We start from the raw sequence: 14933 nt of genomic DNA, 5'->3' as shown, positions 1-14933 counted from the left end.
CTGCCACCTGCAGCAGTATGAATCCTGTCCCCTTTAAGTGAAAACTGACTTCTTGGTGGAGACTCTAGACACTGAGTAGGGGACCTCCAAAGCTAAAAGAATGAGTGACCTTATCTTAAGAGCTCAGGCTCCCTTGCTGAGGCTGTCACACACTTAAATCCTCCGTGGACCATGTGCAGAGTGGGAGCTGTATCATAGTCTCAGCAGTAGGTTATAAAAACTGAACCGAATGGCAGAATGTTTTGTGACACCCATCCCCAGCTAAAACATTATAAAGGATAGTTTGTTACCAGTTCAATGATGATGATCGGCTTGGTTGTATTTTGGATTAAGTCTCTTGTCCAAAATATTAGTTTACCCATATTTCACCAGTAGGAGAACAGATGATGTCAAAGCGCCCTTTATTTCCTTCAAGCAGTCACCAGAAAATTTAACAGCAGATATCCTACCTTTTCTATACATGCTTTACTCTGAGCTGCCACTCCATATTTCACTTTAATTTGTACTTGATGGTAGCATTCCTTTTTGAGAATCTGATTTAATTTGTCAGTCATATACAAGAAATTGCTTGTATATGTAATTACATTTCCTTTATTCCTAGAGTGTCATCATCCTCTGCACACCCAAATGATCCAATGAGGAGTTACAGCAGTTTGTCCAAAGTAAGCCAGAAGGCTAAACCAGATGGTTGAACTTGTCTACCCATCTGAAGCACAATAAAGTACTACAGAGAAGGACACCAGTGTAATCCCAGAACAGATCTATAATTCTATCCTGGTATACTGTCTTTGGTTGTGGCTCATGCTTCACAAATCCACAATTCAACTGCCTGGTGCCATGGCATTCTCTGATGAGTTTCTTTTTGAGTCAGGGTTGATGCAAATGGAATAATCATGGTTTAAGAAATAAGGAATAGCAGCTTTAGTAATTTTATCCTACCTAGAGTAACTCTGTAGTTACGGTTCTTATTAATATAACATTTTGAGTCGGTCCTTAATTTTGCACAACTATTTGACTTCCAAACATTCTGTAAAAGTGATCCACAAGTTACAATCCACAAGGGAAAATATTTCCATTTGTTCTTTTTACATTTGTTGTCTTTCAAGCATCATGGGGTACTGTTATTCTCTGTGCTATTCAATGATTTCAGTACAGCCACAGAAATCATAGAGAAGCAGGGCTAGCGGGGACCTCCAGAAGTCATCTAGTCCAACCCCTCGCTTGAGGCAAGATCAGCCCTATACAAATCCATAATCTAACCTCTTAGTAAAAGTATAGTCAACCCTGACACAGTGCAAGATGTAACAGCCTAACCTGCCATAGGTAAAAAAGGGGAATCATAGCAGCCAACATCCTGCTTCTGTAAAAGGTTGTTAATATATGCTCAAGAGATCCTAGGAGGCCATGCCCTCTGCTGCAGAGGAATGCAAAAACTTCCACCGTTCATACCAATCTGACCATGGGGTAAAATTCCTTCCTAACCCCAAATATGATGATTGGTCTGACCCTCAGGCAAGACCAGGGGAAAGACCATCTAGCCAGGATCCTCTGGCTTTCAGTCCCAGCAGACTTTATTACTCCTGAAAATTTCCCTTTTGCAAAATAAAAAATCTTTTTAACAATTTGACCAAAGTTACACTCAGACAAATTCTATGAAACTGGGGTTTCCTGCAGCACAATTTTCACTTACTTGCATACAGGACACCTCCAAGTTCCTCGTTCACAGTTCAGTTGCAAGTAAGATTCCAGATCAAAGCACTGCAACAGAGACACAGACAGACTATATTAACTGAACTGACTGAACAAAAGGAAAACTTCAGTGGAGAAAAACATGGCTGCAAGTACTTCAATTTATTGGAAACTGAAAAGATAGCTTACAGGAAAGGAAGCTTTCAACGCTCTATGTAAGAGCACAAAATTTTCCCCCTCTGATAGAAAATGAAGGCATGTGCAAATAAAGACAAAGAAAACTGGAGTGTGACTGGGCAGAGAAGTCAGAGCAGGCTCATGCATTATTATTTGTATTATTTAAAATTATTATAATTTGGATTAAGAAAAATGTTAAGACAGAATTCTGACCCAGGCATCTTTGGTGACTTTGACATTGTTGAAAAAACACATCCCAGATAATATCCTGAGTATAACGCAAGAGAACCCCTGATGAGTAAAACTAATCAACTTTAAAACCTCAACCTCCGCATGTCTAAGAATAAAGATGAGCCATAGAACCTGAAAATGACCACACAAGTTGAACATAAGATATTTTGGGCCAAATATGGAAGGCCTGTACTGAACCTTTACTTTTTAGTCTTTGCTAAGGCAACCTGGCACTGAATTCACTGATGTTTTGCTTAAACAATATCTCAGGTCCTGATCCTATTAACATTCATATATAGGAATATAATCATCCAGTTCAATAGAATTACTCATATGTATTGACAAGACTGGAATCTCACATGGACCTGAAGATTTGGCAAATTACATCACTATTTACTATTTCAGTTGAAGTGACATCTCTGACTTTGCTCATCACACTTCATGGGATTTTCAACAGAGTAAGGGAAATTACAATGTTCTTCAACAAAACAATGTGTTTTTTTTTAAAACTGTCACAATGTTTGTTGAAATTTGATATGAATTTAACTTTTGAAGAAAAACGACATGCAAATTAAGGAAAAAAGCTATCAATTCTCATTACATTTTATTCCACGGAAACCAATTAAAAATGCATGGCAATATATGGCAGAGACCTGTGTGAAGTCACTGAAATGGACTCACTTGTACATGCTTGCAATCATGGCCTCTTGCTGGGAGCTGAATCCGCCGGAATGTGATTGGACACTTCAGAGACACTTTAATAGCAGTCTGCTCCACTCCATCCTCACCATTTAGTGTTGCATTCCCAGAAGAGGCTGCCACACTGCTGAAGTTCCTCTTTACTGTTTAGGAAGATGGTAGGTGTGTGAGAAAAACATATAAGTACTGTAGTTCCTAATATAGCTGCCTTATATCTGTTTGTGGGAATAGTACTTCAGTCTGTGCCAAAGATTTACTGGCCATCTTATCCATTCAAGCTTATTATCATGTTTATTTGAAACATTCCTGCGTACAGAGAAACTGCTTTCATGAAAAAGCAGTTCAGCAGGAGCATAGCAACTAGGGAGAACTGGAGTAATCAAGATTGGAAAGACTTACTAGTACAGAGAGTGAAATGCTAGGCATCTAGGGACTATTAAGATTTTTTTTTTACAAGATAGGAGCTCAACAGTTGGAAATAATAGAAAGAAATACATTTTGGGTGCATTAGTCAATCACAAAATGATTCTGAACCACCACTGTGATGCAGCCATCAAAAGGGAACATGCAATCCTAGAAAGTATGGATCTAGTTATTTCCAGCAGAAATAAGGAAGTTCTAATACTATTAGTCAAGGTAGTGGTGAAACCTTTTCTAGAATACTGTTTATAGTTCTGGTTATACATATTCAAGAATGATGAATTCAAACAGGTAAAAAGATATGCTATTAGAGTCATTGGGGAATGGATAACCTCTCATACTGGTGAAGACTAGATGATTTTGGCTTTTTTAACTTAGCAAAATGAAGGCTGAGAGGGATTATGACTGCTGTCTATAAATACATCAGGAAACAAACACCAGTGAGGAAGATGAACCATTTAAGCTATAGGACAATGTTGGCAGAAAGTGATATCAACAATCCATGAATAATTCCATGTCCAATATTAGAAAAACAAACCATCAAAGGACTCAGTTTCTAGAATAACCTTCCAGTAAGTGGAACAGCAGCCTTAGTTGTTTAAGGTGAAACTTCATCTGGTTATGAATGGGATTTATGTGATATACTTGTTTGTGAGAGCAGAAGACTAACTTTGATGAACCAGGAGTTCCCTTCTACTTCTATGTCCCTCTAAGATGTCACAGAATGATATACTTTTAAATCAGTGGTAGTCAGCTGTGCACACAATGGTTGCCTACACACTTCAAATAATCTGGAAGAATTCTCCCAGGTTTGTTGTCCTGGTAGAGAAACTTACCCAGTCACATGTACAGAAATTCAAATGAGGAAGCCCTGAGAGTGGAGAGCTTGTAGTGCTGATGCTGTGCAGCCAGGGGGAGGGCTGTATGCACATCTCAATGTGCTTTACAGGTTTCCTTAGCTTGCTTGGCAACAGACTGCAGTAGTGGATAGGGCAGCCCCAATCAGCTGACCCAGACTGCCCATGGTCAGCTTGCATTTCCCTATAGCACAATGTGGGGACTGTGAAGGGGGAATGTTCCGTTCTCTCCTGGAACAGGGGAGTCCAGCAAGAAACACTGTCTCCCTGGGAGAAAAGGGTTAAGCTGGAGGACTACTGTATGCTCTGAGAGAAGCCATGGCATACGCAGACATTCACTCTCCCAGGAAAAACTCACCTGAGAGTGATTTAATCCTGGTCATTTTCAGGTTATTTTTCTCCTGGTGCAGCCATTTTTACCCCCAAGAGAAAAAGCCTGAACATCTGTATGCTCATGGTTTCTCCTGGGAGAGCAACGACATTCCCAGGAGAAGCTGAATGTCTGTACAAGGCCAAAATGCATAAGAAAATCAAACTGAAAAATACAGAGCCAGACTCTCAGTCCCAGCAAGTCCAATGTGTGTAAAAATAGGAGTTTAATGTAGTCAATAGCTGGGCCTTGCCAGTACTGGAAAGTTTCTGAGGCCTCCCCTCGTATGAGAAATCCCTTAGTTTGAGTAATACCGGTGTCAATATATCTTTTGCCCATGCCCTCAAGCACCTGGAGCTTGCCTGAGTGTAGTCAAATCCCTGGGTAGAGTAGACGTTTCAATATGTGAGCAGAAATTGTCAGAATAAGACGTTATAACTGAGTATAAGGAAGGGGTGGCCAAACTTCTTACCCCTTCTGGCCACAAACCAAACTTTTGATATAGCTGAGACTTGCAGCACATAAAACTTTTGAGATGAGCATGCCCCAGAGTCAGAGAGCTGCCTCTAGTGTCTCAGCTCAAATAACTATTCATTGTTAAATGGCTATGGGAGCTGTATGCAGCTTGCAGGTCACAGTTTGGTCACCCCAGTAAAAGGCATTCTGGATATTCTCAGCTGGAATCTTGTATTAGCCCCAGTCATAGAAACACAAAACTCACTCTTTGTGATACAATGTTCTGCTGGGAGAAGACGTTTCTTTAGCAGGCCTTGAAGTACAGAACGCACTGATGGCCGGTGTACTAACTGCAACACGAACAAGTGTGACTGCAAGAAAAAGCACTGAGTTACTAACAGAAACAAATACAAAGAGACCATACCACTACGCTGTGAGTTTGCCCTTGGATGCATGACTTCAGTAGGAGCCCTGCATGTACATACCAGCATTGGTTTAGTTTCACTGAGTTCACGCACTCCCCGAGGGATAGTCTCAAAGTCACATGCTACTTTGCTTCAGGTTCCAAGATTGTGAAACACGTATTAGCTTTCCAAAAGGCTATGAAGGAAGAGCAATGTTTTCTGCACTTTTTACTCCTTTACAGTTCAAAATGTAGGGAGCTGATGTGATAATCTGTTATATCAAGGAATTTAAAACTGCCTCTGGATTATCTATCCATAACCTGTTCAGCATTTATCATAGGTGGCAACCCTGTGCTCCAGGGCTCAAGCACCCACTGAAATAAATTAGCAGGTACTCACTACTCAGCACCCATGAGCCACGTTGGGCAAACTGGGTTGAATTAATGGGCTTGCATGGGGCTTGGCACAGGAATATGAAAAAAAACCCACTCACCAGAAAAAACCCAAGTCAGTGCCTATGCCACTTACCCTCCTCAGACTGGCAAGGAGGGCTGCACAGATGACATGCTCCCATAACATCTCTCCCCATCCCCCGCCTCTAGATAAGTGAGCCATCAAACTGCGGGGTTTTTTAAGACAAGGTGCATGTAATGGTGCAGAGAAGGCAACAGAAACAATTATAAGCTTTAGGTGTCTCATCAAACTGTTTCAGATCCTGACCCTGAGAAAGGTATCCCCAAAGCCTGTATCCTTGCCACTGGCAAAAAAAATGGCAGAAAGCCCACACTGTGCTGAGTGCAGTCCCACTCCATTAAAAATACAATACATACTAATTGTAGTTGAGAGCTTCCAGTGGGAGGCAAGTTGCACAGCTCAGTGAATTGAGTAATAGGATATGAGCATTTCACCTTTAGCTCATTGGTTAGAATCTGTTTTGGGGTGAGAGTGGCAAAGCTGTGACAAACAAATGACACTGTCACTCTGAGCGAGAGCTGAGTTTTGTTTCAGTCCAATTCCCAATGGACAAGTGTCCATGGCATGAAAATACATCTTCATGTTAACACCCTATTGTCAGCCTTGTCAGATGGCAAATACTGAATGGGCACAGAGACCAGACTCCTCTCTCCTCCTCAGTGATGAGTCCTTCCACATGGCAGTGTAAGGAAACTCTCCCAAAGCTACATCAATTCCACAGCAAAAATCATAGAATGACAGAATCAGAAATTAAGGGCTGGAAGAGACCTTGAAAGATCATCGAGTCCAAACTCCCTGCTGAGCTCTAATGATCCCAGCAAAGTATCTGTCCAGTCTCCTCTTGAAGACTTCCAAGGCTGGAGACTGCACTACCTCCTTGGGAAGTCTATTCCAGATTCTGGTCACTCTTACCATAAGGGGAATCTGTCTGATCTGGTCACCTCTCCAATCCTCACAAGTCCCTCCCTGAACCTTCCTCCTCCCTGCCCCCCTCCAAAAAATGTGAACTTAATCTAAGGAAACATTTGCAAATTGCTCCTTCCTAAAGTGCTGAACTGCAGAGTCAGCAGCAGCAGCAAGACCAATGTACTTACACAACAACATGCTGTGACTGTAATTTGAATTGTGTTTCTTCCTGGTTGACAGACGTGCTTTAGGTGCAGAGGTTTATGAGATGTCTTGTTGTCTCCACGTTCAATGGTAAGTGGGGTTGCATTAACGCTGACCTGGACTGAAGCTGGCCAGTTTGTGTTCATTTGTCTGTCTTCATGGTGGTAGCACTTGAACTGTAGCTCCAAGTCAGACCTGTAGTACAATTCAGACACCCAAATAACTCTTTGTTCCCATATAGTGAAGGAAGTCTGTTTTATGATTACAGGAAATATTATTTTTCCTTTCTTAACTCTGATTTATTCAATTCAGATTTTTTTTTTGCTGGAATCCCTTGACAATTAATAAGAAAATAACATGCAACACTCCCAGAAAAGCCAGCAATAGAAACAAGATACTATGCTTTAATGCTCAGGATCTACCTGAACCTTGAGATGATGCTGAGACTCCACATTTAAACCAGACATTCAATGTGAAGATCTAAAAGCACTCTGCCAGGGTAGGCTGCAAGTCAGTGGAATGACTCAGCACAAAGGAGAAGGTGAAAGTCAGAAAGATCTTTTTTTTGTGAAGGAAGTGAAGCAAGTTAACTCAAAAGAAAAATCTTACTCAGTCTTGTTTCAGCAGTGGGCTCCCTACTTACTCAAAGGTACACCCGTACCCTACTTTCCAAACAGCCACTCATATAGGCTCTTAAAGAAGATGAGGAAGCCAAGCTGAAACTAATCCTTAATGAACTGGTAAACAGTAGTGCACCTTCAACTTGTCACATAGGTATGAGTCTCATTTTATGATGGGATATGCTTAAGGGCCAGGAATTTAAAGGTGGATTGAGAGGTTAAACTGGAAATGTAAGGGTTTAGCTCTTTGGAGTCTATTTATGATCAACAAGACAGCTGAAAAGTTTTGTTGCCAAAATGCTTATACTGATGTCATAACTGAAATGCCAAGTGCATGCTTTCTTTGCTGGAGGTCCCCTGGAAGAGCTTTAGAGGACATGAATAACAATATCATAAGAGACCATGGGTAAGCTGCAGCTTTCTCTTCTCCAGCTGGATTGTTAGAGAATCTAAAAATGGAGGCAACCCAATGAAGCTGTTTATTAATACTAGATACATTTTTGAAGCAATGGATATAAATGTGTTTAGATTGATTTTATTGAAGATGGAGGTAATTTGTACTCTGTACTTTTCCTTCACAGAAGACTTGCTGTTGCATACTATTGGTGTTTTCAGGCTCAGAAATCTTGGTGAAGGCAACTCTTAGCTCATAATGGAAATCTTTATAGGGAAAGGAAGTGGCAACTCAGATCACAATCTCATGGTACATTCCTGTTCAGTTTCTATAGAGACTTTGTTAGATCCACCAAAACAGGGTGGGACAGAGGGATTTCTTTAATTTTTTTTTAAAGGATATTTTTTTAAAAATGGCTTCGCTGACTTTAGCAGTCTGTGGAAAGTCATACAATGATTACTGGAAATTGGGAAACCCTCATGCTGTTCTATACATATAAATCTAAACTGTCACATGTTAGAAAGAACTGCTTTCCAGGCAAAATTCTCATGGTGGATCTCATCTCTAACCTTTTGTTTCCCACTAGCATGAAGGGTTCCCAAAAGGGGGAGAAACACTTGTGCTGAGATCTCCTGGATGAATATGAGAGAAAAGTTTTACTCAATATTTTAACTAACATAAAACATTAAAAATGGGCTCCAATCCATCATTCCCTATATAATCCTAAACTCACTCATTCACACATTGGAATCCATCCATTCCAAGGTAAACCTCATATTCCTTTATTGCAATTTGAACTTCCAAAGTTCCTTAATGCTATCTAATACTATCATCAGCAGTTAGGAAAATTCTTATTTAACTGAATGGTAATAGAGAATAAATACTGGAGCATTAGTTATTTTATACACAGCTGACAGTTACAGAGGCTATCTAGGCATTTTTCGTGTGTGTGTGCATGTGTGTGCACACACGCACAATTATGTGAATGAGAAGAGAAAAATTAGGGAGATAGGGAGGACTGATGCAAGAAAGCAAGTTCCTGTTTTTCTGAATGTTAAGACTGCCCCATTACATTACTTATTTTTCAAGGCAGTAAACAGAGTACAAATTACCTATGAGTCTTCATTAAAATAAATTTAAATGCAAACCCATGTTTTTGGTGAGGCAAAGTATGGTTTTTAAAAAAGGGAAAGATCAGATATTAAGACATAGCCTCATGCCTCAGTGCAGCTCTATAAATCTACAGAATGAGCCTGCACAATCCCCCGTAGTGATTACTTATTAATAAGAACCAGTAAATAGCTGCCAAACTCCCTCTGCTGTGAGACTCTAGGATAATGAAATGCAAGTAAGCAATTACTGACCTCCAAGTTAGGCATTAATTATTGGATGCGGCCTACTTGAAATCTCTCACACATGTAAATCCCAGAACGCTGTGCATTGGGAATGTATCATAGTGGAAAATGAAGGTGGGTCCTGCCTAGATTCCAGTTAGAGAATCCCAGCATAGAAAAGTTCAGGTCAGAAAGTTATTAATCCAACTGCTGACTTTAAAAGCCTATGATCACCAGCCTAGGCTTGAAGCATGGTTTCCAGGGGAAACTTGAAGTAATGTGGGCATACTGCAAAGGATATTTAAAAGAAGCTGTTTTATTTTCTCAATTCTATCATGTGTAAGAATCAAATCTCTATATAATAAAATAAGGAGATGATAATTATTTTCTAATATTCTGCTAAGAGGCTAGTTTGAATCCATCCTGAAGCATTTGGAAACCTAACCAATCAAAGCTTTTGTTTTGATTTGGCTTACACAGGTACATCTTGCTCCTTGTCCACATGACAAAGACAACATAGACTCTGATATTATTTTATACACATTTGAATTACAGTGCTACAAAATATTATCCAGAGAGAAAGTTTCCTCTGTCTGGTGAAAACTAATTACTGGAAGTGAAGGAAAAGTGGAATATGGGAACAGCAGCACTCCAGCAGTGTGGTTCCCTCTAGTTCTATGTAAGGGAACATACAGGTTGTATATAGCCAGTTATCCTGAGTATATAAGATAAATTATCTTTCATTTCCTGGTCAACTGAATACCCCTTGATATCAGGACTTCTACTGGCCTTTCTTAGATTCCTTTGCAACACTGAGTCCTAGGTGAAAATAGAAGTAGCCATGAAATGGCTGAGAAAGGTGTATTTCTTGGTCAGGTATTAACACAATAAGAAAAGATTGTGCATGAAAGATGAAAGGAATATATTTCATTTTGAATGCCTTTCATAAGTGATCCTTGTATGCTGGTCTCAGCCATGCATGTCTTTAACCTGATGGAGTAAAAGCTAGTCAACAAATACATTTAAATAATCCTTTTTCAGAATTGCCCTTTGTCCCATCATATTTGGTGGATAGACTAGAGACCTTGTATCTCTGACACTCTTCTGCTAAGGCTTCAGCAAAACCTTGGCTCAGCAAGGCTTCTGCTTCTAGCAGGCAATCTTCCCCATAGACTCCTCCCATTCTCCTTAGCTTAACGAAGTCTCAGCTTCTAACAAAGTTCCCCCCTTTCCTCTTGCTTCCTGGAAGGTAACCTGGCTAGGTTTGGTTGCCAAAAACATAATAAGCAGGGAGTTTCAAGACCCTTGTAGATTGTACCTGGAAGATTATAAGTTTAGTAACATATCATCGAGGAACAGAGGGAGGTTCAACTCTAAGGGGACAACTAAATGGTACAAATAGCAAAGTAGTGAAATACAGTACACCTACATGGGGGAGGGAGGGCACTGAGCTCAAAGCACTGTTTTTTTTTCCATGTCTGTAAGCAGCCTAGGTTCTAACTGGTTTCCGTAATTATTCAATGTATAATAAAAGTATAAAAGAAGTAACTGTTCTGTCACAGTTCAAACATGTGAATTCCTGGGTATGTCCCATCTACCAGCTGGTCTAATCAGCTGGCTAATAGCAATTAAAGGCTCTCTAGTTAGACTCATTGGCCATGTCTACATGAGATGTTTACTATGCTATCATTACTGTGCAGTCATTTAGCACTAAAGGACTGTGTGGTAACCAGAGTTATTGTACAGTAGTGTCCCTGAACAATTTTTTTGTGATGCTAACTGTGCAGTAGACAGAGACAACTGTTCAGTAGTGTCACATCATGCTTGCTGCCACACGATGCTACTGCGCAGTAGCCATGGAATTTTCTCCCAGTCAGCCACACCAGCAGAGGGCTTAGTTCTGGCACTGCTCAGCTCCCAGGAGCTGATCGGTACAGGGACCGTGCCACTCTCTGTCTCACCCCAGCACTGTGGGGTTCCCAGCTCCCCACAGGAGTGGGGAGCTACCACTGGGGCAGCTAGCAGCAAGCCTCTGTCTAGGTGGGGAATCCCAGCTCAGCCAGGGGCAGCCAGGAGCTGCCCAGCCTCCTGCCCTAATCCACCAATGGGGCAGCTAGCAGTGAGCCCCCAGCTGGGTGGGGAATCCAGCCCAGAGCTAGCTGGGACCTGCCCCAGATTGGGAAAGGCCCTGGACAACTCTAGGCTGTGCAGAGCACTCTCTGTGCAGCTTGGAGCTGGCAGAGTTCTGCCCCAGACCTGGACAGGTTCTGGCTAGCCCAGGCCACACAGGGAAGCCCCACCAGGCACAGGGCCTGTCCCCCTGTCCATGGGGCAGGAGAGCTCTGCAGCAGCAGCCATCTCCCAGCCCTGGGCACATCAGGACTCCTCCCGATGTGTACAGGGCCTGGAGACAGCTGCTGCTGGCAGAGCTCTCTTGGCCCCGGGCACATGGGGACTGACCCCATGCTCCTTGCCAGAACCCAGGCTAGCATCCAGGGAAGCCTGCAGTTTCCCCTGGCTGCTAAAGGTGGGCAGAGCAGGGTGGGAGCAGCCCTGTATCAAGCTGCTCACACTGGGAGCAAATATGTTCCCAAGAGGAAGTATGTGTAGACATGCTCCCAAATAGGTTTACTGTGCAGTATTTTTACAGTATTTTTAAAAAATACTGCACAGTAAGCTTACTTTGAATTAATAGCACACGTGGACATTCCCATTGTGTTGTTTCTTTGCACTTAATTGTAATATATGCAGCAAGCCAGGGCCAATCAAAGGGCGCAGAACTGGTATATGGCCAACTCAATCACTTAGAACAATATTCACTTTGAAGGAATGAACACAATGTGACACCAGCAAAAGGAATGGAATCCTAATGAAAAAATATATTACCACACTTCAGTCTTTGGAAGTTGGTGACTGTTCCTGTATACGAAAATTTAAAGGGAAATTCTTCAACCACATTTTCTGCAGTGAAATTTGTGAGTGACCCAAGCAATGCTCACTTTGCCTGTCACTCTGCCTTCACATAAGATCACTACACAATATGGATCAAACCTACCTCCACATCAATGTCTGATGAACAGTTGGCCGTAGGTGAAAGACATGGTTACTGACTGCCAGGTTGTGTTCCAGCCGGAAGGGTTCTAATACCACTCCATCTCTCACAGGGAACGTCAGACGCAGTTCATCATTGTGGTTGGCTGGGATCGAAGAGGGAGAGAAAGTGTGAACTTTCCCTTTAGCATCTGCAGTGCAATAATAATGTGTATATTTATACAGAATAATGACAAATAACACAATGATCTGTTACTGGATTAACCTAGTTGATTCACACACAGAAAAGAAAAAGACAGTAACTGTAACTGAGTTTAGCTTAGGTCATTAGGTTCCAATTGACAGCCATGGTTTAAGGCTTGGGCAGCAGCAGCAGCACTCTACACCAAAACCTGACGTGGAGTGACCTGATGTCCTGGTGAGGCATGAATTCAATATCCAAGTCTATTCAAATCCTGGCCTCTGCTAAGACTGCCTAGAAAGTTGCCAGTAACTGCCAATTGGGGGGGGAAGGGGGGGTTGAATGGGGGGTTGCAATGAAGTTATGTCTCTATTAAGAACCAGAATTGAGATTACTAAACTCAGTTCAAGTGCACCACCAGAGGGTAATGACTTTTGGTTCAAATGAGGACGCAGAGGTGAAAGGCAGTTCCACTAACCGTTTAGTCTCCCATCACAAAGAGTTTTATTGCTTGTTATATGTAATTTACAAGGGCCAGATATTTTCAGTGGTTATGTTCTTGTACACAAAAGGTTTTGTTTGGAATTATTGTGAGGCAGGAAGGTTCTCTGCCCATTATAATCACTGAATTTATGATTGTGTTTCTTCTTTCTCAGTAAAAACAGAAGCTGCTGTTCAACTCTTACCTAAAATTCCCTCTTTCCTTTGAGACTGCTAAGGCTTAAGCAGCATCAATAACCTTCATCTTTCAGCTCTCCATCAATACACAAATACTTGTTGCAAAGAACTAATACAACAGAAATCATTCTATAGAAAACACGCTGCTTCTCCTAATCCCTTTATAAATGATATCTTGCATTGTTCATTAGTCATCTTAAGGTCCTAAGCATTTTGTGTCGGTACACAGTCAGTGCTACTGTGATAGCCCTTCACTGTTCCTAGCCAAATGTAGCTGTGAGGCTGAATGGCTTTGAAAAAAATATACATCAGTATTTGGCACACTAATGAACATTCTCAAGAGGTCTGCATGGGACACAACCAGGAACCATTATAAACATTCACATTAGAATATATTCTGTTGTAGAATTCAGTTGCTTTGCAAGTGACCAAAATATATGATCACTGATATCAACGCAAAATTTATGCAATAAACAAACTCAGCAATGCGAGACAATTCAAAATTAAAAGTTTTATCCCGAGCAAGCAAATAAAGGAATATTTCGGTGGCAAAACACTTACAAGTTGAACTTGAAAACAGATTCCCATCTGGCATTTTCACATTTTTTGTTTTAGAAAAAAAATATTTTCTTCCTGCGTTCCCACCCGCAACTCTGAGTAGCTTGCACAGCATGGCTGGTCAATGCCACACATCAACTGGCAATCAGCATTCTTCCTCAGACTGAAGCAATCAAAATGCTATTTATAAAGCATTATTTCTGGGCTTTGTGGTAAGTGTGGCAGAGGATGAAGGGACAGTTAAAGACTGAGAGGCTGCTCTGCTTGCTACTCACTTGGAGGTGGTGGTAAAGCATTGATATTTGGCTTAATGTCAGGTGGGAATGGCGGTTTGACATCCTGATTAGGCGACAGGTATGGAGGAATATTGCTCCCTGGAGTCATAGGTGGTGTGGGGTTTCCTGGAACAGGTGAATGAGGGTAATTTGCCACAGGTACAGGCCTTGATGGCTAGAAAAATAAATAAGATCAAATTGTTATTGCAGTTTGAAAACAAAAAGATAGAGTGGAATGTACAGCTTTTAAATGCCAGTGTTTAAAAACTGTGCAGACACACCCACACCTCTGGGGAAACCTGGACCAGTGGAACATCCCCATTCCCCGAGGCCATGAAGCCTTGGGGAAAGAGACTGTACTGAGAAGCTAAACAGGTCATCTGCAGAAATCAGTTCAAGCAGAGACCAGACACCAATGAGGCCATCAGTGTGCCTTCTGCCTTTTCCACAGAGGTGTCTCTCCCCTAGACTGACTGGTTGTTTGCTCCAATCTCTCTTGCCCACTTCCTTCTCATTTCCATCTCCTCCAGCCCCCTCCCTTCCTTTGCTTTTCTTTCTACCTGGCCCCTCCTACCATAACCCCACCCTGCAAAATAAAATAATTTACACAAAAGATAAAACCAAAATTGCCACGGAACTTGCATGACATTTGTAGTCATGTTCTACCTCCACCACCACTCTTTAACCTGTCTCATCTATTTTGAGTACAAGCTCTTTGGTCTGGGAACATCTTTTGTTACATGTTCCTCCCTAACATTATTTGGCCCCATTATTGACTTGTCCCTCTTAGCACCACCAAAGGAAATATAAGAAATAATTAAATGTTAGCTGGTTTTCCTTCTCATAACAAAGGCTGAACAAACCAACAATAATGCCACTGTTCAGTCACTTGACAACAGCCTACCATTTCCTTTGTTTAATCCTGTGCAGATCACAGCTCTACCATCATTAAAAT

General features: G+C 41.5%; 1 protein-coding gene across 15 annotated transcripts in view; it reads right to left on the bottom strand.

Annotated features, from left to right (window-relative positions):
• ZMIZ1 (zinc finger MIZ-type containing 1) overlaps nucleotides 1–14933 on the bottom strand; it is a 518414-nt gene that overhangs the window by 19427 nt on the left and 484054 nt on the right. For 13 of the 15 annotated variants that reach the window (XM_019497114.2, XM_019497113.2, XM_019497112.2 and 10 more), the window contains 6 exons: nucleotides 13979–14153; nucleotides 12291–12477; nucleotides 6872–7082; nucleotides 5165–5270; nucleotides 2779–2939; nucleotides 1691–1758 (listed from right to left, as the gene is read on the bottom strand). In XM_019497114.2, the coding sequence (XP_019352659.1) occupies nucleotides 1691–1758; nucleotides 2779–2939; nucleotides 5165–5270; nucleotides 6872–7082; nucleotides 12291–12477; nucleotides 13979–14153 (908 nt within the window). The remainder of the gene's footprint in view (nucleotides 1–1690; nucleotides 1759–2778; nucleotides 2940–5164; nucleotides 5271–6871; nucleotides 7083–12290; nucleotides 12478–13978; nucleotides 14154–14933) is intronic. The other 2 variants (XM_014601448.3, XM_014601444.3) reach the window with 1 other exon arrangement.

This window comes from Alligator mississippiensis, chromosome 6 (assembly GCF_030867095.1).
Source record: "Alligator mississippiensis isolate rAllMis1 chromosome 6, rAllMis1, whole genome shotgun sequence".
NCBI lineage: Eukaryota > Metazoa > Chordata > Crocodylia > Alligatoridae > Alligator > Alligator mississippiensis.
Note: the sequence above shows the minus strand (reverse complement) of the source record. Positions and strands in the feature narration are given on the sequence as shown.